At 43.1% G+C, this 21,252-nt stretch overlaps 1 protein-coding gene across 6 annotated transcripts in view; it reads left to right on the forward strand.

Annotated features, from left to right (window-relative positions):
- CSNK1G3 (casein kinase 1 gamma 3) overlaps positions 1-21,252 on the forward strand; it is a 479,935-nt gene that overhangs the window by 313,834 nt on the left and 144,849 nt on the right. For all 6 annotated transcript variants that reach the window (XM_069227081.1, XM_069227054.1, XM_069227089.1 and 3 more), the window contains one exon: positions 6,761-6,845. In XM_069227081.1, the coding sequence (XP_069083182.1) occupies positions 6,761-6,845 (85 nt within the window). The remainder of the gene's footprint in view (positions 1-6,760; positions 6,846-21,252) is intronic.

A 21,252-nucleotide genomic window follows, 5' to 3' on the forward strand; every position in this document is an offset into this window, starting at 1 on the left:
AGACCATTAATCACTCAGCACCACTGTGTCAAAAAAGATATTTAAATCTGTCCACAAAACCTTTGAACTTTTAACAAACCTGTTAACCTGGGTGTACCATTGAGAAGGAGTTTTTCTCAATTTGGTGAAATTGTTAGTAAAAGACACACAATCATGTCAACGTCATGGCACACAAACAAAGCCTCCACCTGGCACCTCTCTCTTAGCAAACATATGAGCCTTGCTTCCATAACGGGGGGTTGGAAGCGTTTTCCCATCCACTCCTAGATTGTTGACTATTTTTATTTTCTGTTTTTTCTCACTTGCTCTCCAAAATCATTCCATGTTCGTATGCTTTTAACTAATTCAGATATATGTAGCCTCATCCCTGAAGATCGCATAGTGACAATCGCATCAGCATCTAGTTCAGCCCTAAACTACTTCTGCAAATGAAGACTTCTAGAAAGATCTACATCCTAGTTTCCTGACAAGTCTGATAACCTTTCATGTGCCATGACTGCCATCTAGTGATCTCTTTACTCAATTATGTGAACTCGTGTTTTTGGTACTTATTCAAATGTGAAAGGTCTGAACATCCTCTGATAATCTCTTCCAATTCTGTTTTGGTACATCTTAGGGTCTAATTTTACTCTGAGTCGCGGATGGCAATTGGGTCTCATCTGTCCCCCTACTCTCGAGGGACCCCTCAAACCGTGACAGTAAAATTCCATTTTCAATATGTCCCATTCAACTTTGAGTAATTGGTGTCATGAAGACAAGTCTCCCTCCCTCTCTCAGGGCTTGTACATTTTGTGGTGGTCTATAAGCAACTAACGTTTGCAACGGGATAAACACTGTTGCAGCCACTCTGCCTACAGCTCCTGGAACTGCAGGAATTGGGGCAAAAGTCACTGGTGAAGATACAATGGGAACAGCTAGAGTCTGAGCTGGTATGGCTTGGGGCATTGGTGCAGTAACAGGCACAACAGGGGTAGGAACAATCAGGGCAACTACAGTAGGTGCAGCTGCAATGGAAAGAGTTGGAGGTGATCCTCCAATCAGTGTTAGATTCTGGTCAACAGGGGGCTGTGGCATTACTACTAGTAGTAGCACTGGCTTGATCCGGGGACTGGACAGCATAAGGTGATTGACATAGGACAACAAAGCATCTAGGAGATCATCACTAGAGTCACTGTCACACTGTCAGTGCTAGACTTCTCTGCAGCATCAGCATTTTTGTCTCTGTGTTCTTTTCTTTTTAGACATTTCGATCGGTAATGCAGGATACATCAAAGTTCCCCCTTCTGTTCACCTCCTCCACCTATGCTGTTCTTCATCCCACTTAGTATCTGTGTGATTATACACCGCTGTCTTAGCTCTAGTCTGGCATTTCTCTTTCTCCTTTGGATGCGCAGCCCACTCCTGAGCATTCAAAGCCTCATACTGTGCTCGTCTAGGTGGGGGTTTCATGTCATACAATATTCCCCTCAAGTTCTCAATAATTCTCAAATTTGACATTTTGTGAAAATCTTAAGGGCCTTTGTTTTTAAGTGATCTTATGCCATTGATGAAGCCACAAACACTTGCAAAGTCCTACATTTGTCACCATGTAATGACCTGGCATACCTTCAAGTTGTGCTTCTTCACCCTCAGGGGTGGGAACTCGCGCATCACCCCTCATCAGATCTCTAAGGGCTCTGAAACACTTCATGATTACAGTGATTTAACACTGAAAATGAACAATTCTTTATTCAAATAAGGAGTGTTTTAATTCAAGTCACAATTCTGTATAGATAGTCACTTGGATCCAATCCCAGCACTGTCCTTTTCTTCATGGACCCATTGCAGCGGAACACTTAATGACAGAACAGCCAACCCCAAACTGACACTTCACACAAACTGACCTATTCCAGAGCGGCAGTCTCTTGACGCAATACTCTATCCTCCCAGCGGTTCACCCCCCTTTACAATTTTCCTGTACATCAAATTCCACAAACACTAAAGCAAGTGGAATTAAGAAGGAATTCATCACTAAGTCAAGAAACGGCTAAATTAACACTTTCCATTTTCCACACACACATGAAATCCTAAACAGCAGGATGAATGTAGCTTGCCCTCTGCGCACTAGTGTCTACTAGCACTAATCACTATTTAGTACACTCACAGCAATCAGATAAAGGTCCCTATATCAATTGAGTGGTCAATGGTACCTCACAAACCAACACCACAAACTCTAGCAGACAAGTTGAACCACAAAATACTCTTATCTATCCTTTCATCTTGGACTTTGACGAGCTCGATAGCAACTTAACCGGCTCAGCATCAAGTGCATGTGTACATTTACACAACTAGACCATAAACATCACTGCAAGAGCAATACAGAATTTAAACACAACACTGTCCCAGACCGAACTGTCTTGTGCTGCTGCGTCGCTCTTGCTACAGTATTCTCCTTGCTTCTTCAGCGCCTTCAGACTCTTACAGGTGGTTTGAATGGCGCGCTATATAAATCCTTGATTGTTTGATTGATTGATTTGACTATAAGCATTACATAAGCAATTGTGACGCTTAACCATATTAATACTCACTCCTCTCCCACTGCAAACACCTTTGAAGCCGCCAGAACTGTTAATCTTCAAAGTTCGGTCATGGACTTTAAGGGCTTGGGCAAGGTCCAATCAAGTCTAGATTTTCTGGATCTTTCTAACTCCATCTCCCCTGTGACAAAACCTGCACTCTCCTACCACTTGATGGATTGGGGGTTCTTTGAATCGCAAACCTTGGGTATAATCCTACAACCCCTCCACAGTTCATATGGACCTTTTCTTGTCAATGTGAAGAGCGTGTTAGGGGCGTGGCCAAGCCCGTGATCACAGGTTACCCCAACCCCCCACGGGACGGGAAGGTGCCCGGACCTTGCAGACACCCTCGGTGCCTGGTTTGGGGGTTCTGATTCGCAGCTCTGGGGCCGAGCAGATCGGCCAGAGAGTACCGAGCCACAGGAGAAGGAAGCTTGCGCGCGGCGGCCCCATCGGGCATGCCGCGCTCGGGCTGTCAAAGCGGTTGGGTGATTGCCTCTCCCCCCCAGTGGAGGAATTCCAGACCGGCTGGCGCTGTCGGATTGCAGTTCCACGGCGTGGGCGGATCCGATTGCCGCAGTAGTGCAGCCCGGCGCTGGAGTGGGCCTGTCCGATCGAGCGCCTGCGGAGGGCCCTGCTTGGGCCCACCTGTCAGTTCTGATGAACGGTGAGGAGCGGGGGGCCTGGCGACAAGCATTGGATCGACTGAGTGGGGGCAGTGAAGGAGCAGCTTGCAGCTGCTGGACACACTGTGGGGCTGCCTGCACGGTTGGGCTACAGCCTTCAGAGTGGTGACCCGGCTGGCTAATGAAGCTCTCGTAGCCCAGTAGTGGGTCTGCCTGGTACAGCCGTATTGGACTTGCTGCTCAGGACTCCAGGGGAAGAACAAACATACCGACCCTGGGGCTGCTTGTCTGCGATAAAAGCACCATGCGGCTGGTGCGGTGCCCAGCCTAGTGCCTGCTCCTGCTACTCCGAGCGGTGCTGCATTTGTCAGGTACTTCTGCTTCCCGTCTGGAATACTTGTGGTGTGGACCCCGCATGGTCCCTTGCCGGCTGCGGTTTGGGACGGCACCGACAGTCAGCGGCACCGCAGGGGAATACCATTGAACAATACACCACGCAGGTGCCGCTGGAGGATACGGACTTGGCAATGGCATTATCGCTGGTGCGTACGGTGTCCTGCAATCACAGGTTAAAACTATTACACTTTAACTTTGTGCACAGAGCGTACATCACACCTGACTGGCTCAATAAGATTGACCCAGCAAGGGGGGCGAGCTGTCCTAGATGTGGCATGTTTGATGCTTCCTTTCTCCACTTGACCTTTCAGATGGTGCACCAATACTGGCGGGAGGTAGTAGGAAGAGTAGAGGAGGTAACGTGACTAGGGCTAGAAGAATCACCTGTAACATGCATTCTAGGAGTGATGAGGAGGCCGCGGGTAGGAATATCCCATACAAACTTACACAGCTGGCCTTAGTGTTGGCCAAACGCAGGGTGGCCATTGATTAGATGAGCTCCCGGTGCCCTTCTGTCTCTTGCTGGTTTCGAGATTTGAGGGAATAGGGTGCTGCCGAAGAACAACATATGCGCATGACGCAGAGAGGGGAGGGGGCACTTACAGATGTGATTGCATGGGGGACATTACTGGATCGGTTCTGCTGTGGAGGAATTAAGTACAGAGGAGAGCACGGATGAAGATGACTGACTGGGTGCTCTTTGTCTTGCTTAAAGGAGCAACGACCAACTGTGGTGAGGCCACGTCTACGCGATTCTTAAGATATGTAAGATTTGGTCTCAGGTCGATCTTTTCTTGGGTGGGCGGGTGGAGTCTAATTTCTTCTGCAGTAGGTGTTACAGATTCTTATTCCTGACTGTGTGCCTGCCTCGCCCTATGGGAATCTGATCAAAAGATACAAAAGAAGATTCTGTTTGTTATCCTTTGTATTGATCAATAAAAACAGAGGTCTAAAAAGTTAATATTTCGGTAAGTATTCAGTTAGAAACATTGTTATTACAAGTTTAAGTGATCCAGGAGCCGATACTTTAAAAATGAGTAAAAGTAGAACATTAATAAGAACTACACAAAGTTTTCTAAATGTGCAGCAAGTGTGTTCCATAAAGAAACCTCTCATGTAAATTAAGCAGGTCTGGGTTTATAAAGGACCTTTGGTCAAGCAACTAGAATACCAAATAAAGGTCTCTGACAAGTGAATAATAATGTTGAGGCATTAAGGGCCTGATTATGACTTTGGTGGAAGTGCTACTCCGTCACAAACCTAACGAATAACCCGCCTACGTTTTTCAAATTCCATAGGATATAATGGAACTTGTAATACAGTGGACGAGATATCTGTCATATTTGTGACGGATTATCCCATCTGCCAAGGTTGTAATCGGGCCCTATATCTTTGCACTTGTGAAAGTGGAGATCAGCAGAGGTGAGAAGATTCTTCTCAGCTTGAAGTCAGCTTGAAGTCAGCAAGCATCTCATCCTCTAGTCTAAGGAACACACACTATTATTATTCAGAAAGGCACTAGTTTGCAACGTTACAGGTTATTTTCACTCTCTGCAGCCATCATATTGCTGCAGACTCTGGAAGGAGGTCAAATCCCCTCTTTCTCAGGACAAAGCAGTTGTCCATGCATGGATACGTCCTTTAATTGTTATACTAGATAGACTGCAAGATACAGTCAGCTTTTCCCAGGAGTCACTTTCCCATCCTGGAACGTCTTTCTTCGATGAGAACCTCACTATCAGTTGTCTAATACGTAACAAAGAACTATTCAATAGCTAGCAATAGGCGTCCGGGTAAAAGCACACCATCGGAAAAACACATAACATGCAAAACAAACAAGAATGAAATGTGCATTACTCTGGACCATATATGTATAAAGGTTGAATTTCAAGATAGAAACAGAACTAAAGCTAGCTTAAGTTACATATCATGTTACCTCGGGTGCTGTGCATAATGCTACATGCTGTCACCTATTACAAATCATGAGATTATTATGCACTGTTATTTAGCATGTAACTCTAATTTTGGCAATAAATGCTTTTAATTATGCAAATGTAAAATTGTGTTTCTCTATTAGCTGTACAATCTCGTGACAGAAATGGGAGCCAGTAGCTTCTAATGTCTTTGTAAAAATCGTGGCTTTCCTCTGTTTCATCCAAACATCTCACAAGCATTCCCTTATTCCATACAGCGGCCTTAGTTTTAGGGCTGAAATGTAGCCACGGGCTCAAAACTGGTCTTTCCCAGCCAAATATATAGGCCATTGTGCCAGTGCAGGAAGGCTACAGAAGCCTTGAAAATCTCCTGTGTTAATGCATCTTTACATAGGAGACCATTCCAAACATCCATACCCCACTCTTCCTCACATTTCGTCCTTTTGAGCACCTTGGTTATGCTTTTAATAGCCAGCTTGTGTCTAGAATAACAGAGGCTTAGCTGCTGCTCTGAGGAGTAGGGACCCCATACCATTCAAAGTCACTTAAGAAGGGCTTTAATATAGCAAAGCACATTAGGGGAGACTGGGTTGCCAACTTAGTTATGATGATCAGTACGTACAATGCCCCACACCATCCCTCCCCTCTCCCAACCCCTAACCCCCAAATTCACCTCCCTCTGGGTCACAGTCGCGGTACCAACAGCTCGGTATGGCAGGTGGCAGAGACCTGGGAGCACATCGGCCACCCAGAGTCTCACCGAGAGATGCCTGACATGTTTATTGTCAACTTTTTTTTTTGTATTGACTTGAAAAATTTGCCATCCCTTTTCTGGGTTCCGAAGTACCATTCCACTTTGTGTCGGGGCACCTGTGGAATGCTCTTGTGCTGAATAGTAAAACATTATGTAAAAACCCATTACCATAAACTGTGTTAGCAGAATGCCAGTGACTTGTGCTGTTTAGGCGTGCTTTTGTGCCCAGAATACAACTATTTCAATTAATGAAGTTTTTAAAGTCAAATTACATTTTCTTATTTTGATATTGACTTTATTTTAGTTTTTCTTTCATCCATGTATTGTCTGCTTTTAGTTTTTTATACTGTTTATTTATTTAAATGTTAACATTTCTAGTTTATAAATGCAGTCACACAATGTTGCATTAAGGGTAACACAAGCCCAAAAATATAAATATTGCTCTTTGCTTCAGACATGCAGCTGTTAAAAAACTATTTTTCCCTTTCTCAGGCTGACACGTTAAAAGAAAGGTATCAAAAAATTGGAGACACAAAACGAGCAACACCAATAGAAGTACTGTGTGAAAACTTTCCAGGTAACAGTTGCAGATAACAAATTCCATTCAACAACCCATCCTTGGGGCTATTGAAATGTAATTTTGCTTTGTGTGAAGAACTGTGTACTTATCTATGTGCTTATTAGAGTGTTTTATATATATATATATATATATATAGGACTTTGATACCAATTACATCTTGTGCACGCCTGAAGTTGTATAGCACAGAGTCGAAGGCGTTAACTTCCTTTACCATGACAGAGATATCCGTTGGTATTCAAGCATTTCTATTGAAAATCGCTGTTACATATACAGTTAATATTCTAAGTGGTTATGCAAGCGATTGTAGTAAGTAGTATAGGTGTATGTAAGCCTGTAGTGGAATGTATTGACACTTGTATTCCAGAGGGCTGCTATGCACTTACCCAGCAAGTCAGTTGGACTGCTGGATGGCAGGGACATGTGGCTCATCCCTTGTGATTTGTGTTGCTTAATAAATCTTCATATCTACGTTGAAGTGAGTCCCTTCTCTTTACTGTAGATACCAGTGTATGTTTATTGATTTTGAGTTTTGTCAAGGAGTGTCGCCATCCTGATGATTGGTCATGACTCCACTGTGTGTCCAACCCATCTATCTATTCAAGTGTAGCCTGGCTCCAGCACTGCTTTTACTAGCATAGGATGACTACTCGGGCTCATACAGGAGATCTTGCCTTCCCTGGTAATGGGGACTTGTCACTTGTGTACCGTGGTGACTTCAGAGAGATATTCTTCTTTCACTGGAGCTCCTTCTTCCTGCATGATGGAATGCAGGAAGTGCATATGTTGTCACCCACTCTCCATTTTGCCTATCCTGTGCAGGGTTCTTGAGAGAGAGCTTTGTTTATGTGTGCCCAATGTTTTGTATGTAGTAAGTCTAATTGTTTCCTTTACACTGGAGTGAAGACACTTGTGCAAAAGCAGTTATATGCCTTGCCTGAGGGTTTGAATGACCATACTCTGCTCATGAAGTAAATTGACTTGAAGGTGAATCTTGACAAAACTGAAGTTTAGCTCCATCTATTAGCAGCTTTTGAATAATATTGGAATTATGAATGCAGAATGAAGGATTGGTTTGCAGCCTGAGCCAGATTGTTGAGGATGTAGCTAGAACCCAACATATTGATCCCTATAAATGTTGTGGTTATGTACATTGTCATCAGTCTAGAATCCTAAAGTCCATCGCTTTGTATTTTTACACCCTATACCCTGTAATCTAGCGCTTCTTGTTGGAATCTGGATGCTACGTAAGGTGGCTATCGCACTCTGCCATTCCCATGCTGTTCGTCTCACTTCAAGCATATACAGCTGAACCATCTTCCAAGATTTTCACTGGCTACTAGTAGCTTTTTAAATCTAGTTGTATATGGAAATGCTGACATCTCTCCTGACCCATTCTACCATGAAATGCTTATTTGTCTCAATATACCTTTGACATTTGTATTCCCCTACAAATTTTCTTTCTGCACCTTTAAAACATTTGCTCTACCCTATTCTTGCCATTGTTTAAGAGGAAAGACTTTATTTGGCTTTTTGTGGAATTGAAGAGTATAGGAGCTGCGGTTTAAACTCATGGGATCTATTATCAAAAAGAGTTGAAAAATAATGACATACATAGTTTAACCTACCCATTTGTCTAATGTAGATCCAATGCCTAAGTAAAGCATGTCACAGGCCAATCGTAGCCATTCATTACTACAAAATGAATTAGTCTCATGGACCTTTCCTCCCACAGATTCTTCAGCTACAGACAGCGGGCAGAATCTGGATTTTTTTTCCCTCAACTACAGCTCTCCAGGTCCTCTAAGTGACGTTGCATAGCTTTGTCCAGATCTGATGTGATTACTTAGGCTATATATGGGGCTCTGCAGCAAGCTACCGTCATTTTTTTTTTTCTTTTTTTTTAAATGTTTCATAGTGACGGATCTGGAGCTGCTGTTGATGTTTCACTGAAAATAATCCTCAGCGGCTGATAGCAACTGGATCAGATATCTTCTGCCTAAGATCTTGAGGCTCAAGCCCTGGCAAAGATGTTGAATGGAGTTGTCCTTCAAGGATCCAAATCTATGTTCCAGTAATTTTAATTGAGAACTAATCTAAGAACAAAATCTTTTTGTACCAAAAGAAATAACAATTCTCGCCACGTACAGCACATCCACCTCTACCCCTTACAAGAGTGATTCCTATAGTCCTTGCATCATATCTCCATCTCTAGTCTACATGTTTCCTCATACAATGTATTACAAAGACAGTGTTTGTAATAGCCTTAAATTTATTTTCAGTAGTCCTCAGTGAAATAGTCCAAGAGCGGTGCCATTATCTTTATGAATATCCAGGTGTCTAGTGTTGGGCTTTTTTTCCATGCCTACGACTTTCCATAACCTGCTGTACCAGTCTAATATGTGTTGGTTCTAAGGTTGTTTCCCATTTTGGTGATAGGACCTTTTTAGCTGTCTAAAGCAGTGTATTAGCTCCTGTAGCAGTTACCTTGTTTAGACCACATTTGATATTTTGTCTATCCCAGCAGTATGCCCTCTGCAGTCGAGGAATTTGTAGCCCAGTGATTTTCTTAGTGGCTCCCAGTACCTTCTTCTAAATACTTTGAATACTGGTGCAGTTTAATGTGATGGCTGTATGGTATCATCTACGAACTGACCTAAAAACTGCTGTTATTCCCTAACTATGTGTAAATGTTTTCTATTGATTATTCAACATCATGTCACATCGATTAATAGTGCAGTTCTACCTTAACTCTTTTTCCCACCCAGTCTTGAACTTCCCCTTAGGAGGCTCTTCCTCCTTCTGTCATAGTATATCTTTGATACGAGGTGGTTATCTGCCTCTACCTTCTGTAGCAGTTTTTCCAAGTGTCAGGTATCTTGTAGCTGCAGCCTTGAGTGCTGATTGCACAAACACATTACCTCACCTGCACGTATCAAAATCTCTCTTCATCCCTAGCCTGTAATCCATTTTGAATCGCTTAGATGTTTTATAGGTTCCTTTATTGAATATGTCTCCTATGTTGATCTACCCTGTCTATGCCAAATGCTGAATTTATCACTATCCATGCCTGGGCCAAACCCCGGTATTTCCAGTATCTGCATCTATGGTGAGAAGCTTGTGAAGCGCACTTTGACTCCCACCCTTTCTCAGATTTACAGAGTTTCATTTGTGATTTGAAAGCATAATATGTTACCTTCCCTATCATTGTGCACTAGACAAGGAATTTCCCACGTTGATCAGCCTCCAATTGTATGTTTAAAAGCCCTATTGGTATTCCTTCAACTTTGACCACCCCAGAGAGTCCCGATCTGGCTGGAACCTTTGACCTCTTCCCACCCCTAGTGAATTTTGTGCACATTCTGTGAATTTGTTCCAAAGACCCTTGCTCAATGGCTGTTGACAGCATTTGGACCAAGAAAAATAACTTGGGTAAGAGCCACATGTTGACAGTGGCTATGCAGCCAAACTTTGATAGAGAATGGTTATGACCACCAGGATAGCATCCACAAAAGGAAACTATTGTCTATGCTCAGTTTCACACCTTTGAAGTGCACCACTTTGTATATGTATTGGGCGGGGGTTCTAGATATAAAGCAAAAAGCAAGAGGGTATTGGGTACACCTAGCTTGTCCTCTGCTCATGCTCGATTATTAAGGGGATCCCTACATTTGTGCATATGCTAGCAGTGGGGCTACTGGGCTAAATTTCATGGCTCATAAAACCTCCATCTAACCCTCTCAAATGCTTTCTCAGCATCAAAATATTATAGCAGTACACTCTGCTTTGTTTTGTTGGCTATTACTGTAAAATTTGGTACTCCTTTTTTTTGTGGTATCACCCACTTGCCGTTTGGCTGTAAAGCCAGAATGATAATGATGCACCGTTGGGGGGGTTATCCTTTCCAAGCAGCGTTTTTTAAATTTGTCAAATGCCTTAACATCTGTGTCTAGGGGAGACATGGAGTTGTAGGATCCACATGCCTCAAAGATAAGTACTCTGGCCTCCACCATCAATGTTGTTACCACCCTCATACCAGCTATTAAGTGCCCTGGTCATGAGTGCCACTAGCTCAGGCCAGAACGTATTATAAAAGCTGGGAGGGTAACCGATTGGATGCTGGAGACTTCCCTGCCTTTCCGACATATTCTGCAATCTTTCCCTTTTGCTTAGTGTACAGCATTTGTTAAGAACTATGAAATATCTCTATCTTTTTCTTGTACAAATCTTTAACCCTCCAATCCCTTCACACCCTAAAATAAACGTGGGCCTGTTTTTTTCTTAGCTGTCAGCAGCTGCTTTCCTTATTGCCCCCTTCACATTTGCATTTGTTCACTCCTTGTGATGCATATTCAGTTTATTAACCTTCAATAGTCTCAGTTGCCCTCTAATTAACAACACCTTGTGGCATGTTTTCTATGACTGTGTTGCCAGATGGTGCTGTTTTAGATCCTTATGTTCCTTCTGGTAATTTGCTATCTTCATCTCCCTCTCTTTCGTCACCCTGGCTGCTTCAGCCATACCAGTCATTCTATAGATTGCCTTAAGTGAGTCCCCGACTACAGACAAATGCCTTTAAACTGAAGGTACTCTTTGGTCTGGATTATAATTTCCTGATTAGAGATCAGGACTTTAATAAGGACATAATTGAGACAAATTTTGGATTCTGATCTTGTGATCCTAGTTCTCATGCTACCATACATATTGCTGGTGGTCAGATAGTTTCCTGATCCTATGTTTTCCCCTCAGCCCCCAGAGCTGGCTGCCCCAGAAGTAGCTAGCTGTCCAATGGGTAAACTAGTATTGGCATGTTTGTCCTTGGTTTTGTCCTATGTGTTGCTAAATATTGTGAGTGCTCTTGCTATTTAGGGTGTATGTGCCACCAAGAATTCAAAATTCCTAACTCTATATGCCATCCCTCACCTCCTCTGATAGTACTGCTATTTTCTTATCCCTCATCCAAGTTTATTTTTTGTGACCATCAATTGCCAATCTGAATCTGTTGCCATAGTAAGACTAACTGTCACTCAGCTTTTGTATATTTTGAAAATCTCTCCTGTCCCTGGTTCAGGCTGCACTCTGCTGCCAGTGTAATTACATTTTCTTTCACTTACAGACAGCCACTGCCCGTCTTTATCTGAAAAGGAGAATTGTAATCCGAGTCGAATGGGGCAAGCACAAGATCCAACTCCCTCTGTTTTATTTTTGTTGGCAGAATCGAAAAACTGCTTGGAGTAGGAGCTGAATCACTTTCTCTGTGTGTTTAACACTACTAAATGGATCTCTTGTACAAAATATATGTCTCCCTTGATTCCTTTTAATTCCCTTTAACTTCTTGAGAGGGTATGTTCTTTTATCAGGGCATTCTGTCCTCGCACATAAAAGGAAAACTTAAAAGGGTTCTAGTCATCAAGAGCATCTTAAGTGCAGGCTCTTTTTTGCCTTTCACCAAGTGCTCTGGTTATCTCTTGCATCCCCAGGAATGTCCTTCTCAATGGGAGGCCTAACTGCCATCTTCCCTTGCCCAGTGTAAACTGCAACTCAGTAAGACCCAACTAGAACTCTCTTCCCCATCTCCATTCTCCACCTGCCTGTCCATGCTGGGTTCAATTTCACGCTTTCCTATCTTAAAGTCAGATAAACCCTAAATTCCTTGCAGGACAACACTAAGGCCTAAAGGTAATACTACCTGGCTTCCCTCTTGTCAGTCCAAGGCCGGACTGGCTGTAGTGGGCATCAGCATTTTCCCGGGAGTCTGGAAGGGTGGGGGACTTTTTTTAGCAGTAGGGGGCCTGTTTGTTACTGGTGGCCGGTTTTGCAGCTGTGCTGCAATATCTGCCTCCAGTAACAAAGGCAGCAGTGCTTCACACTTGCACCCCCCACCTCCCACACACACCCCAACCCCCACTCGGGAGCTTGTTGGATAAAATTGCCAGGGCTGCTTTGGGTTCCCAGTCCAGCCCTACCTCAGTCACCTTTGCCCACCTGACTGCAGGAATCATGTTTTAAGTTTTTGGCCCCCCTGTACTCATCCCCATTCATTTAATCTGGGGATGCCATTCATGTTGCGAAGGTCGCCATTCATTGTAGTCTTGTTTCTCTGTGCTTTTCAACTTGTTGGGGCACAAGTTCAAGCTCAGTAAACTGTAACTGGTGGATTTCAGTGTTTTATGAGTGTAAAATGTTAGCTTTTAACTGACATTTTTACTTAAGTATAACAGCACTTTAACCATTGTTTTATTTCAGGGAACATACATAATATCTCATTCTGGTATGTACTAAAATGGGCGGTTTATGGTTTATCCTTTTTTTCTCTTTTCCTGGCAGTTAACTGCTTCTGAGTATAGTGTGCTGCTACCCATCAGGTGTTGTTTGCACTATATCAAACCACCAATAAATAAATAAAAATAAATAATAAGCTGGATGACAAGAGGCTTTTTAGCCACAAATACTTGCATTCTAGAACTTGCAACTTCCTGTTTACAATGATATGGTAAAGTGCTTTTAGGTCAAAATCCTGGACTGACCGAATGTCTGCACGTATTAGATCACTTAGCTCCTACGCACACACAGCATAGGGCCATTTGCTGTTATGACTGAGAGATTCCATCAGACATGACCAACATCACAATTTCAAAACTTTATGTTCGGATTAACTAGTCCAAGTTTTTGAATTTGGGGCCAGATGTAGGAAAGGATTTGCAACTCGCAAACGGCAAAAACTGCCGTTTGCGAGTTGCAAATCGCATTTTCCTATGCAGAAATGCATTCTGCGAGTCGGACCGACTCGCAAAATGCATTTCAGAATCGCAAATAGGAAGGGGTGTTCCCTTCCTATATGCGATTCCTAGTGGTATGCAATACCATTTGCGACCGCATATGCGGTCGCAAATGGTGTTGCAGTTACCATCCACTTCAAGTGGATGGTAACCCACTCGCAAATTGGAAGGGGTCCCCATGGGACCCCTTCCAGTTTGTGACTGGACCCAAAAATATTTTTTCAGGGCAGGGAGTGGTCCAAGGGACCACTCCCTGCCCTGAAAAAATACCGAAACTAAAGGTTTCGTTTTTTTTTTTAAAGTGCAGCTCGTTTTCCTTTAAGGAAAACGGGCACCACTTAAAAAAAAAAAAAATGCTTTATTTAAAGCAGTCACGAACACGGAGGTCTGCTGACTACAGCAGGCCTCCATGTTTGCGAGTGCCCATGGTCGGTATGGGGCCGCAATTTGCGACCCACCTCATTATTTTTAATGAGGTGGGTCATTGCGACCCCATACCGACTCGCAGACGGTGTCTGAGACACCGTTCTGCATAACATTTTGCGAGTTGCAAATAGCGAGTCGCTACGACTCGCTATTTGCAACTCGCAAAATGCTTCTTTACTACATCTGGCCCTTGGTTCCTTATTTCTGTAGCTTTTTACTGTTTAGATGCTTATTTATTGCATCCGCTTATAAACATAAGCCATACAATATGCAAACAGTGAAATGCACGTTCTAGTACATTAATATGATAAAAATAGAAAACGACAGTAAGTTGTCACCATTTACAAAAAAAAAAATCGAAAGGCAAAACATCAACTTGGGCAAATTGCAAACTCTTCCTAAAAGACTAAAATGTCTGATAAAACTAACAAAGTGCTCATTGCAAGTGGTAAATAATGTAACCGCGCTTTTGAGCATCAGGGATAACACAACAGGACAGCTATGCAAATGCTTGCCCAAAATATAGTGAGTACGGCTCTTGTCCCAAACAGTCCCTAAGAGCCCTTGCTTAAGTACCATGACTGTTACTTTGGTAACTCAACAGGGAGACTAGTAGCAAGTTATAAGAGGAACATATCTGCTGATTTGTGGACAGCACTGATGGAACAATGATGGTCAGTGAATCGTTGCTCCTCTTAGATAGTCAAAGTAGCTTACAAAGGCAGTGTACATGACCTAGATATGTTCGTAGGGTAATGGCAATGCACTATATACATACAAAACTGCCAAGTGTATAAACTTTGGATACATACATAAAGGTAAAAACACTGGAGTGAGTCAAAATGGTTAGAAGTAAAAAATATATACTTAATAAATTTTAAAGTTTTAAAATTGGATCAACAATTTAAAAAATGAAGTGAGGACCTTTTAGTCCTTATATTGAAATGCATCAGAATTATTGTCTTGGCTTGGCAGTGCAGCAGGAAAAAAACGTAGGAAGCATGGCTCCATCTGTATGTTGATCTTCATTACTGTTGTGTTTGACTGGCCAAAGGATGGGTTCTTACTGTGTCAAAATATTTAAAAAAAAACAATTGGTCTTTTGCTTTTAGATTGGGATGTTATTTCACTTTATTAAAGCCTCTTACAGTAGTGTTTTTTTCTTTTTTTTACATAGAATCTCATAGATTACCATTGTAGACAAGCGTTTTGTTATTGTTACCCCTCTGACAAACCCAGGAAGACCCTATGTAATCTAGAGAATTAAAGCACTAAGAAGCCATACTGAGAAAGGGGTTTGGGCTCATCCCACACATTACACTTCCTCCCTACACCATGTGATGCTTCCACTAAAAAAGAGTGTTTGTATTTCACTTCTTAGTTATGGCAACAAACCAGGGGTAGGGAAACGTCATGCCCATTGCCATAGGTCTGATCTGTTTATTATGAAAAGACCATTAAGTTATTTAGACCGGTAGTTTGATGGCATAAGTGGCTGTAGATACACATGCTCCTCATACTTCCGCCACCTTGTGTTGGGTCTGGAAGGTTGCAAGTTTTTTTTTTTATTCTGAAGTCTTTCGAGGCATGAGTTATAGTGGCGCCTACTCTTGCTGGCAGTGCGCTTGGGCATCGACTCCATTGTTAGATTATTTTCTTCGGCCTTTGGGTCTGGTCGTGTTTTCACCGAGACCCAGTTTGAGACAGTCTTTTAGGCCTCTTCCATCCAGAAAACCTTCCCAGTTCTTTGGTATTGTTCATCAGATGCCTAGTTCCCTTCTTCTGCGTTCCAAACCCAAAGAAACGCTCGGTCGGATCAACGTGTTTTGATAGAGCCATTTTTCTCGATTCCATCTTCACAAGAATGGAATTCTAATGGAACAGTCTTCTTCCCATCTCTGTCCGAAGAGCCACACAAAGTTCCGGTGGACCGACCAGCACCAGGCCTGCATTCTCTCCCTGTTGCCAGAACAGAGAGAGGAGATGACTGCGAGGCCTGCCAGCCTTTCCAATCAAAGAAGACCCTGTGAGATCAGAGAGTCTGTCGTCGAGAAATACAGAGGTGTGAAATCAAGGACACACTGGATATTTTCAGACTCCAAGACACCATGTCTGACCTAGAACAGGAGCAGGAACTTCAAGGGGCCTCGGTTGCTATGAAGGAGGCCTTATTGATCAAAGATGTGGACTCGGAAGTCTTCACAGTCTTCAAGATGCAACAGATTCCTCCGGCTTAACCAACTGTGAGTAAAAGTCCCCCTGGTACAACTAAAAAGTCCTCTAGCACAGAAACAAAAGCTATCGAGTCGCCACTGCCTTCGGGCCATGGCAGGCACCGAAAATCTAATTTGGATGCTCTGCCTTTGAGCTTGGCTCTAAAAAGCAAAACTAACCCTTCCACTTCGATACCAAGCTGAACACCATCAGCCTCAGCACCGAAAGCTTCTGCATCCCTCTTGGTGCCAAAATGTGTTGGCACCAAAAAAATTATTGCCTACCTCGCCACTGGAAGTCAAGAGCACACTGGAGCCGAAAGGACTGAAAATAACTTCAGCCTCGGAGTCAACAACTTCCCTCAAGCCCATCCTCCATAAAATGAAGCAACAGCTCCATGCCAGGCAGTCTCAGCTTCATATTCAGCCCAAACGGGGCGTGTCTTGGTCAAAGTTGTCATCGCTATAACACCTAAAAAAAAAACTTACGTTTCAAGAGGCTCTTGATGCACCCACACCTCCAGCCAAGCAAAAAAGAATGGATAGAGACCCAGTTGATATTCACCCACCTCTGCCTACATCCCCACCACCATTCACTCTACCACCACCTTCTCCTTCACCATCTCAAGATGAACCTCTTGATATCGACCCACAGGGCTCACCTCACTCAGTATATAATACTCAAGGCACAGAGGATGATATTATGCCTTTTCACACAGACACAGACCCTTGGTTGCAATACGATGTTGACCCTGATGTCTGTCCAGTTCGACCATCTGTACCAGACAATACTATTTCCTTTCAGGAATCTATTGGTAGGGCAGCCACATAACATCAGGTGCCCTTTCACAAAGAAGATGACTTTCTGTTTGAGACGCTCACAACATCTCAAGGGCCACACAATACCTGCCCATGCTTAAAGGGATGATGAGGCACGCAGAAGATATCTTTCAGGATCCTGCTATGGCATGCATAATAATACCCATGTGGAAAAGAAATATAAGGCATCCCCGTCCGATCCAGTTTTTAATAAAGGCGAGATACCTGCAAATATGGTGGTGGTATCTAACGCCAGGAAAAGAGCCAGCTCACAAGCTGCTCAAGATGCTCCGCCTCCTGACAAGGAGAGCCAGCTCATTAATGCTTCTTACAAGCTTGTTGCTGCTTAGGCAGCTATAGCATTTCTGGTTCTAAACAGAAGGTACAGAAAACAATCTTAAACGTAGCAGTCAACAAAGAGCACCTTTTCGGCCGTCAGGTTGTCCAGGGGCGTGAGAAGATGAAGAAAGATAATGAAGTGGACAAGCCCAAGAGAACATTCCAAACGCCTGCCTCTTGTGGTGCTTTTCGTTGGACTCAAAATAAAACAGCCTCCAAAACCTCTACATCAGAAACTTCATTATCCTACCACAAAGACCAACCCCATTCACCCTCCCCTAGAGGATTTTATAAAAGTATCTATACAGGAAACAATAGCAGAGGGTGGGGTAAACCATCCTCCCCTATAAGCTCTTCCACCGACCCCAAGCAATGACTCACTTCACCCTCCCTCCAATTATCAGACACCTGTAGGAGGAAGCATTAAGCTCTTTCTTCAGCACTGGTAAATATCACAACAAACCGATGGGTGTTGGATATCATCCGACATAGGTACTGCCTGGAGCTCAATTCCACACCTCCAAATATTCCCCCGTGCACCCACAGACTTTCATAGGAATATGTCACTCTCCTCAAAAAGGAAGTGCAGGCTTTACTAGCCAGAGGAGCCATAGAGCCACTTCCTTCGCAACATCAGGGACAGAAGTATATTCACTATACTTTCTCATACCCAAAAAGAACAGCTTCTCAAGACCCATCCTAGATCTCAGACCTTTAAATCATTACATCATATCAGACCATTTTCACATGATCCTGCTTAAATCAAGATGTAATCCCACTGCTTCAACAAGGTGATTTTTTTTTTTTTTTTTTTTTTTTAAATTTATCAGCGCTAGACTTAAAGGACGCCTACTTTCACATTGCTATACACCTAGCACATCGTAACTACCTTAGATTTGTGATAGCAGGACAACACTACCAATTCAAAGTGCTCCCCTTCGGGCTCACAACAGCTCCAAGGATGTTTACAAAATGACTCGCAGTTGTCACAGCTCACTTGCACACGTAGAAAATTGATGTCTTCCCATACCTAGTCAACTGCCTCATCAAAGCCAGTACCCTCAGTAAATGTTTGCATCACATTCAAGTCACAAAAGGCTTGCTTCATCAACTAGGCTTCACAATCAATTTCCAAAAGTCGCACCTAAATCCACTTCAGATACAACTTTGTCTAAGGGCTATTCTCAACACACAGTTAAGAATAGCCTACCCAAATGTAGCAAGAATACAACGTTTTCAGATGCAACTCTCTCATTTTCGTCCCAATCACCCAGTCGCACTAAAATGTGTCATAAGACTTCTAGGAATGATGGCTTCCTACATTGCCATCATACCACATTCCTGACTTTACATGCGTCCATTGCAGGGACGTCTTTAACGCCATTGGTCTCAAGTACAGGGTCGTCTAGAAGATCTAGTGTTGGTAGACAGTCACACCTATCGCTTTCTGCGGTGGTTGAACAAAACTAATCTTTTAGAGGGGTGGCCTTCCTAGACCCTGTTCCTCCGATCATTCTGACAATGGACGCCCATCAGACGAGGTGGGGTACTCATCTCCAGGACCTCACAGTCCAAGGTCTTTAGGATCACACACATCAAACTTTACACCCAGACAACATGACAACCATGTATTATGCGCAAAAACAGGGGGGACACATTCTCTACAATTGTCTTGTCTCTCACAGACAATTTGGCACTGGGCCCTTTGCCACAACATTTACCTGTTAGCGGAACACCTCCCAGGAACACACAACAATCTTGCCGACCTCCGCCGCAGGATGCGGCAACAAGAGTGCAAGTGGGAACTCCACCCTCAAGTCCTTCTACCCAATTTTCAAAAGTGGGGATTTCCAAATATAGACATATTCACAACAAAAGAAAACACAAAATGCTCACATTCTCCTCCAGTTTCCAACACCCTGAGTCCAAGGGCAATGCTCTATGGATGAATTGGTCAGGGATATTTGCTTAAGCTTTTCCACCTCTCTCCATCCTTCCATATATGGTTGGGAAACTCAGGCAGATGTCTCTCACAGTGATTGTAGTAGCACCCACATGGGCAAGACAACCATGGTTCACCACTCTGCTAGAACTGTTGCTAGTTTCTCATGAGAAGCTTCCCCTCCGCCTGGACCTTCTCACTCAGAACCATGGTCAGATCAGGCACCCAAATCCCAAGGAGTTGAATCTTGTAATTTGGCTCCTGAAGTCATAGAATTTGGATATCTAAACCTACCTCAAGAATGCCTGAATATTCTTAAGCATGCAGACCAACTACTAGAGCATGTTATGCAGCAAAGTGGCAGTGCTTTGTCCACTATTGTATTCCTAAAAACTGGGTCCTCCTTCAAAGTGTTGGTGCGAAATATCATCTTGTATCTTCTTAATTGCAAAAAGCAAACTTAGCATTTACCTTCCATAAGGTTACAGTTGGCAGCTATTGCTGCTTACCTTCAGAACAGACAAAATGCTACTCTTTTCAAAATTCCTGTCATTAAAGCTTTTGTGGCAGGGCTTTGAACCACTACACTCATGTCCTTCACAGTTTCTGTCGTGGAAAGTGGCTTTTTTAGTTGCAATCGCTTCCCTTTTTTCCAAATACACAAGGGTAAGGTGGTTCTTTGTACCAATCCAACATTTTTACTGAAAGTGGTATCTCAGTTCTATCTCAACCAAACTACTGAATTACCATTTTTGTTTCTGCAACCTGATCCTGTTGCTGAAACAGCCCTCCACACATTAGAGGTGAAAAGACATTGACAGAAGTAAAACCTTTACGGAAACAAAACAACATTTTGTTGCCTTCTTTCCACCACACAAAGACAACCCTATTGCCAAATCCAGGATAGCAAGATGGATTGTTAAATGTCCCCAAACTTGTTATGCAAAAGCCAAAAGGCCACTACCTATTCACCTTAAAGCACATTCAACTTGCAAGAAAGGTGCATCTATGTTCTTTTTAGATAACATATGTAAGGCAGCTACATGGTCAACACCACACACTTTCACTAAACATTATTGTGTGGTCGTTTTAGCACGCCAGCAAGCTAAGGTAGGTCTGGCAATGCTACGTACTCTTTTTAAAAACACTGCAACACCCACAGGTTAGCCACCACTTTTGGAAGGCACAGTTTTACCGTTTGTATAGCTACACATGCCATCAAATGGAAAATGTTACTTACCCAATAAACATCTGTTTGTAGCATGTAGTGTTGTAGATTCACATGCACCCACCCCCTCCCCGGACAGCTGTGGCAGTTAGTCTTTTCATATATATACGTCATTTCATTTCTATTACCTTTACACTACACTCCATTCATAACCTCCTGTGGGAAAACAATCTTACAATGGAGTTGATGCCCATGCACATTGCCAGCAAGAGAAGGAGTCACTAAATCTCGTGGTTTGGCAGACTTTTCGAAGAAAAAACAACTTGCAGCCTTGCAGACCCAACACTAGATGCGGAAGTATGCGTATCATGTTCTTCTACAGCACTACATGCCACAAACATTTGCTTACTGGATAGCATTTCCCTTTTTGTTCATGAAATCTTTGCGAGTATCATGGGAAGCAATAGATTTGGTGTTCATTTGTATCACCTGGGGGTCACCAACACCTCATCCATCAGCATCCCTTTGACATGCATAGGTTTGGCCAGCTCCCCAGCAGACATGTGGAGTTGCATGATTTCAAGATATTTTGTTCACTACAAAGGGTTATTACCACCACTTACTATTGGTTAGGTATTTGAATCAAATAGGATCCTAACACATTGACCCAACAAACCAGTCTGCATAAGGTGTACATAAATAAAAGTGTCATATTATCAGT

Source organism: Pleurodeles waltl, chromosome 1_1 (assembly GCF_031143425.1).
Source record: "Pleurodeles waltl isolate 20211129_DDA chromosome 1_1, aPleWal1.hap1.20221129, whole genome shotgun sequence".
NCBI lineage: Eukaryota > Metazoa > Chordata > Amphibia > Caudata > Salamandridae > Pleurodeles > Pleurodeles waltl.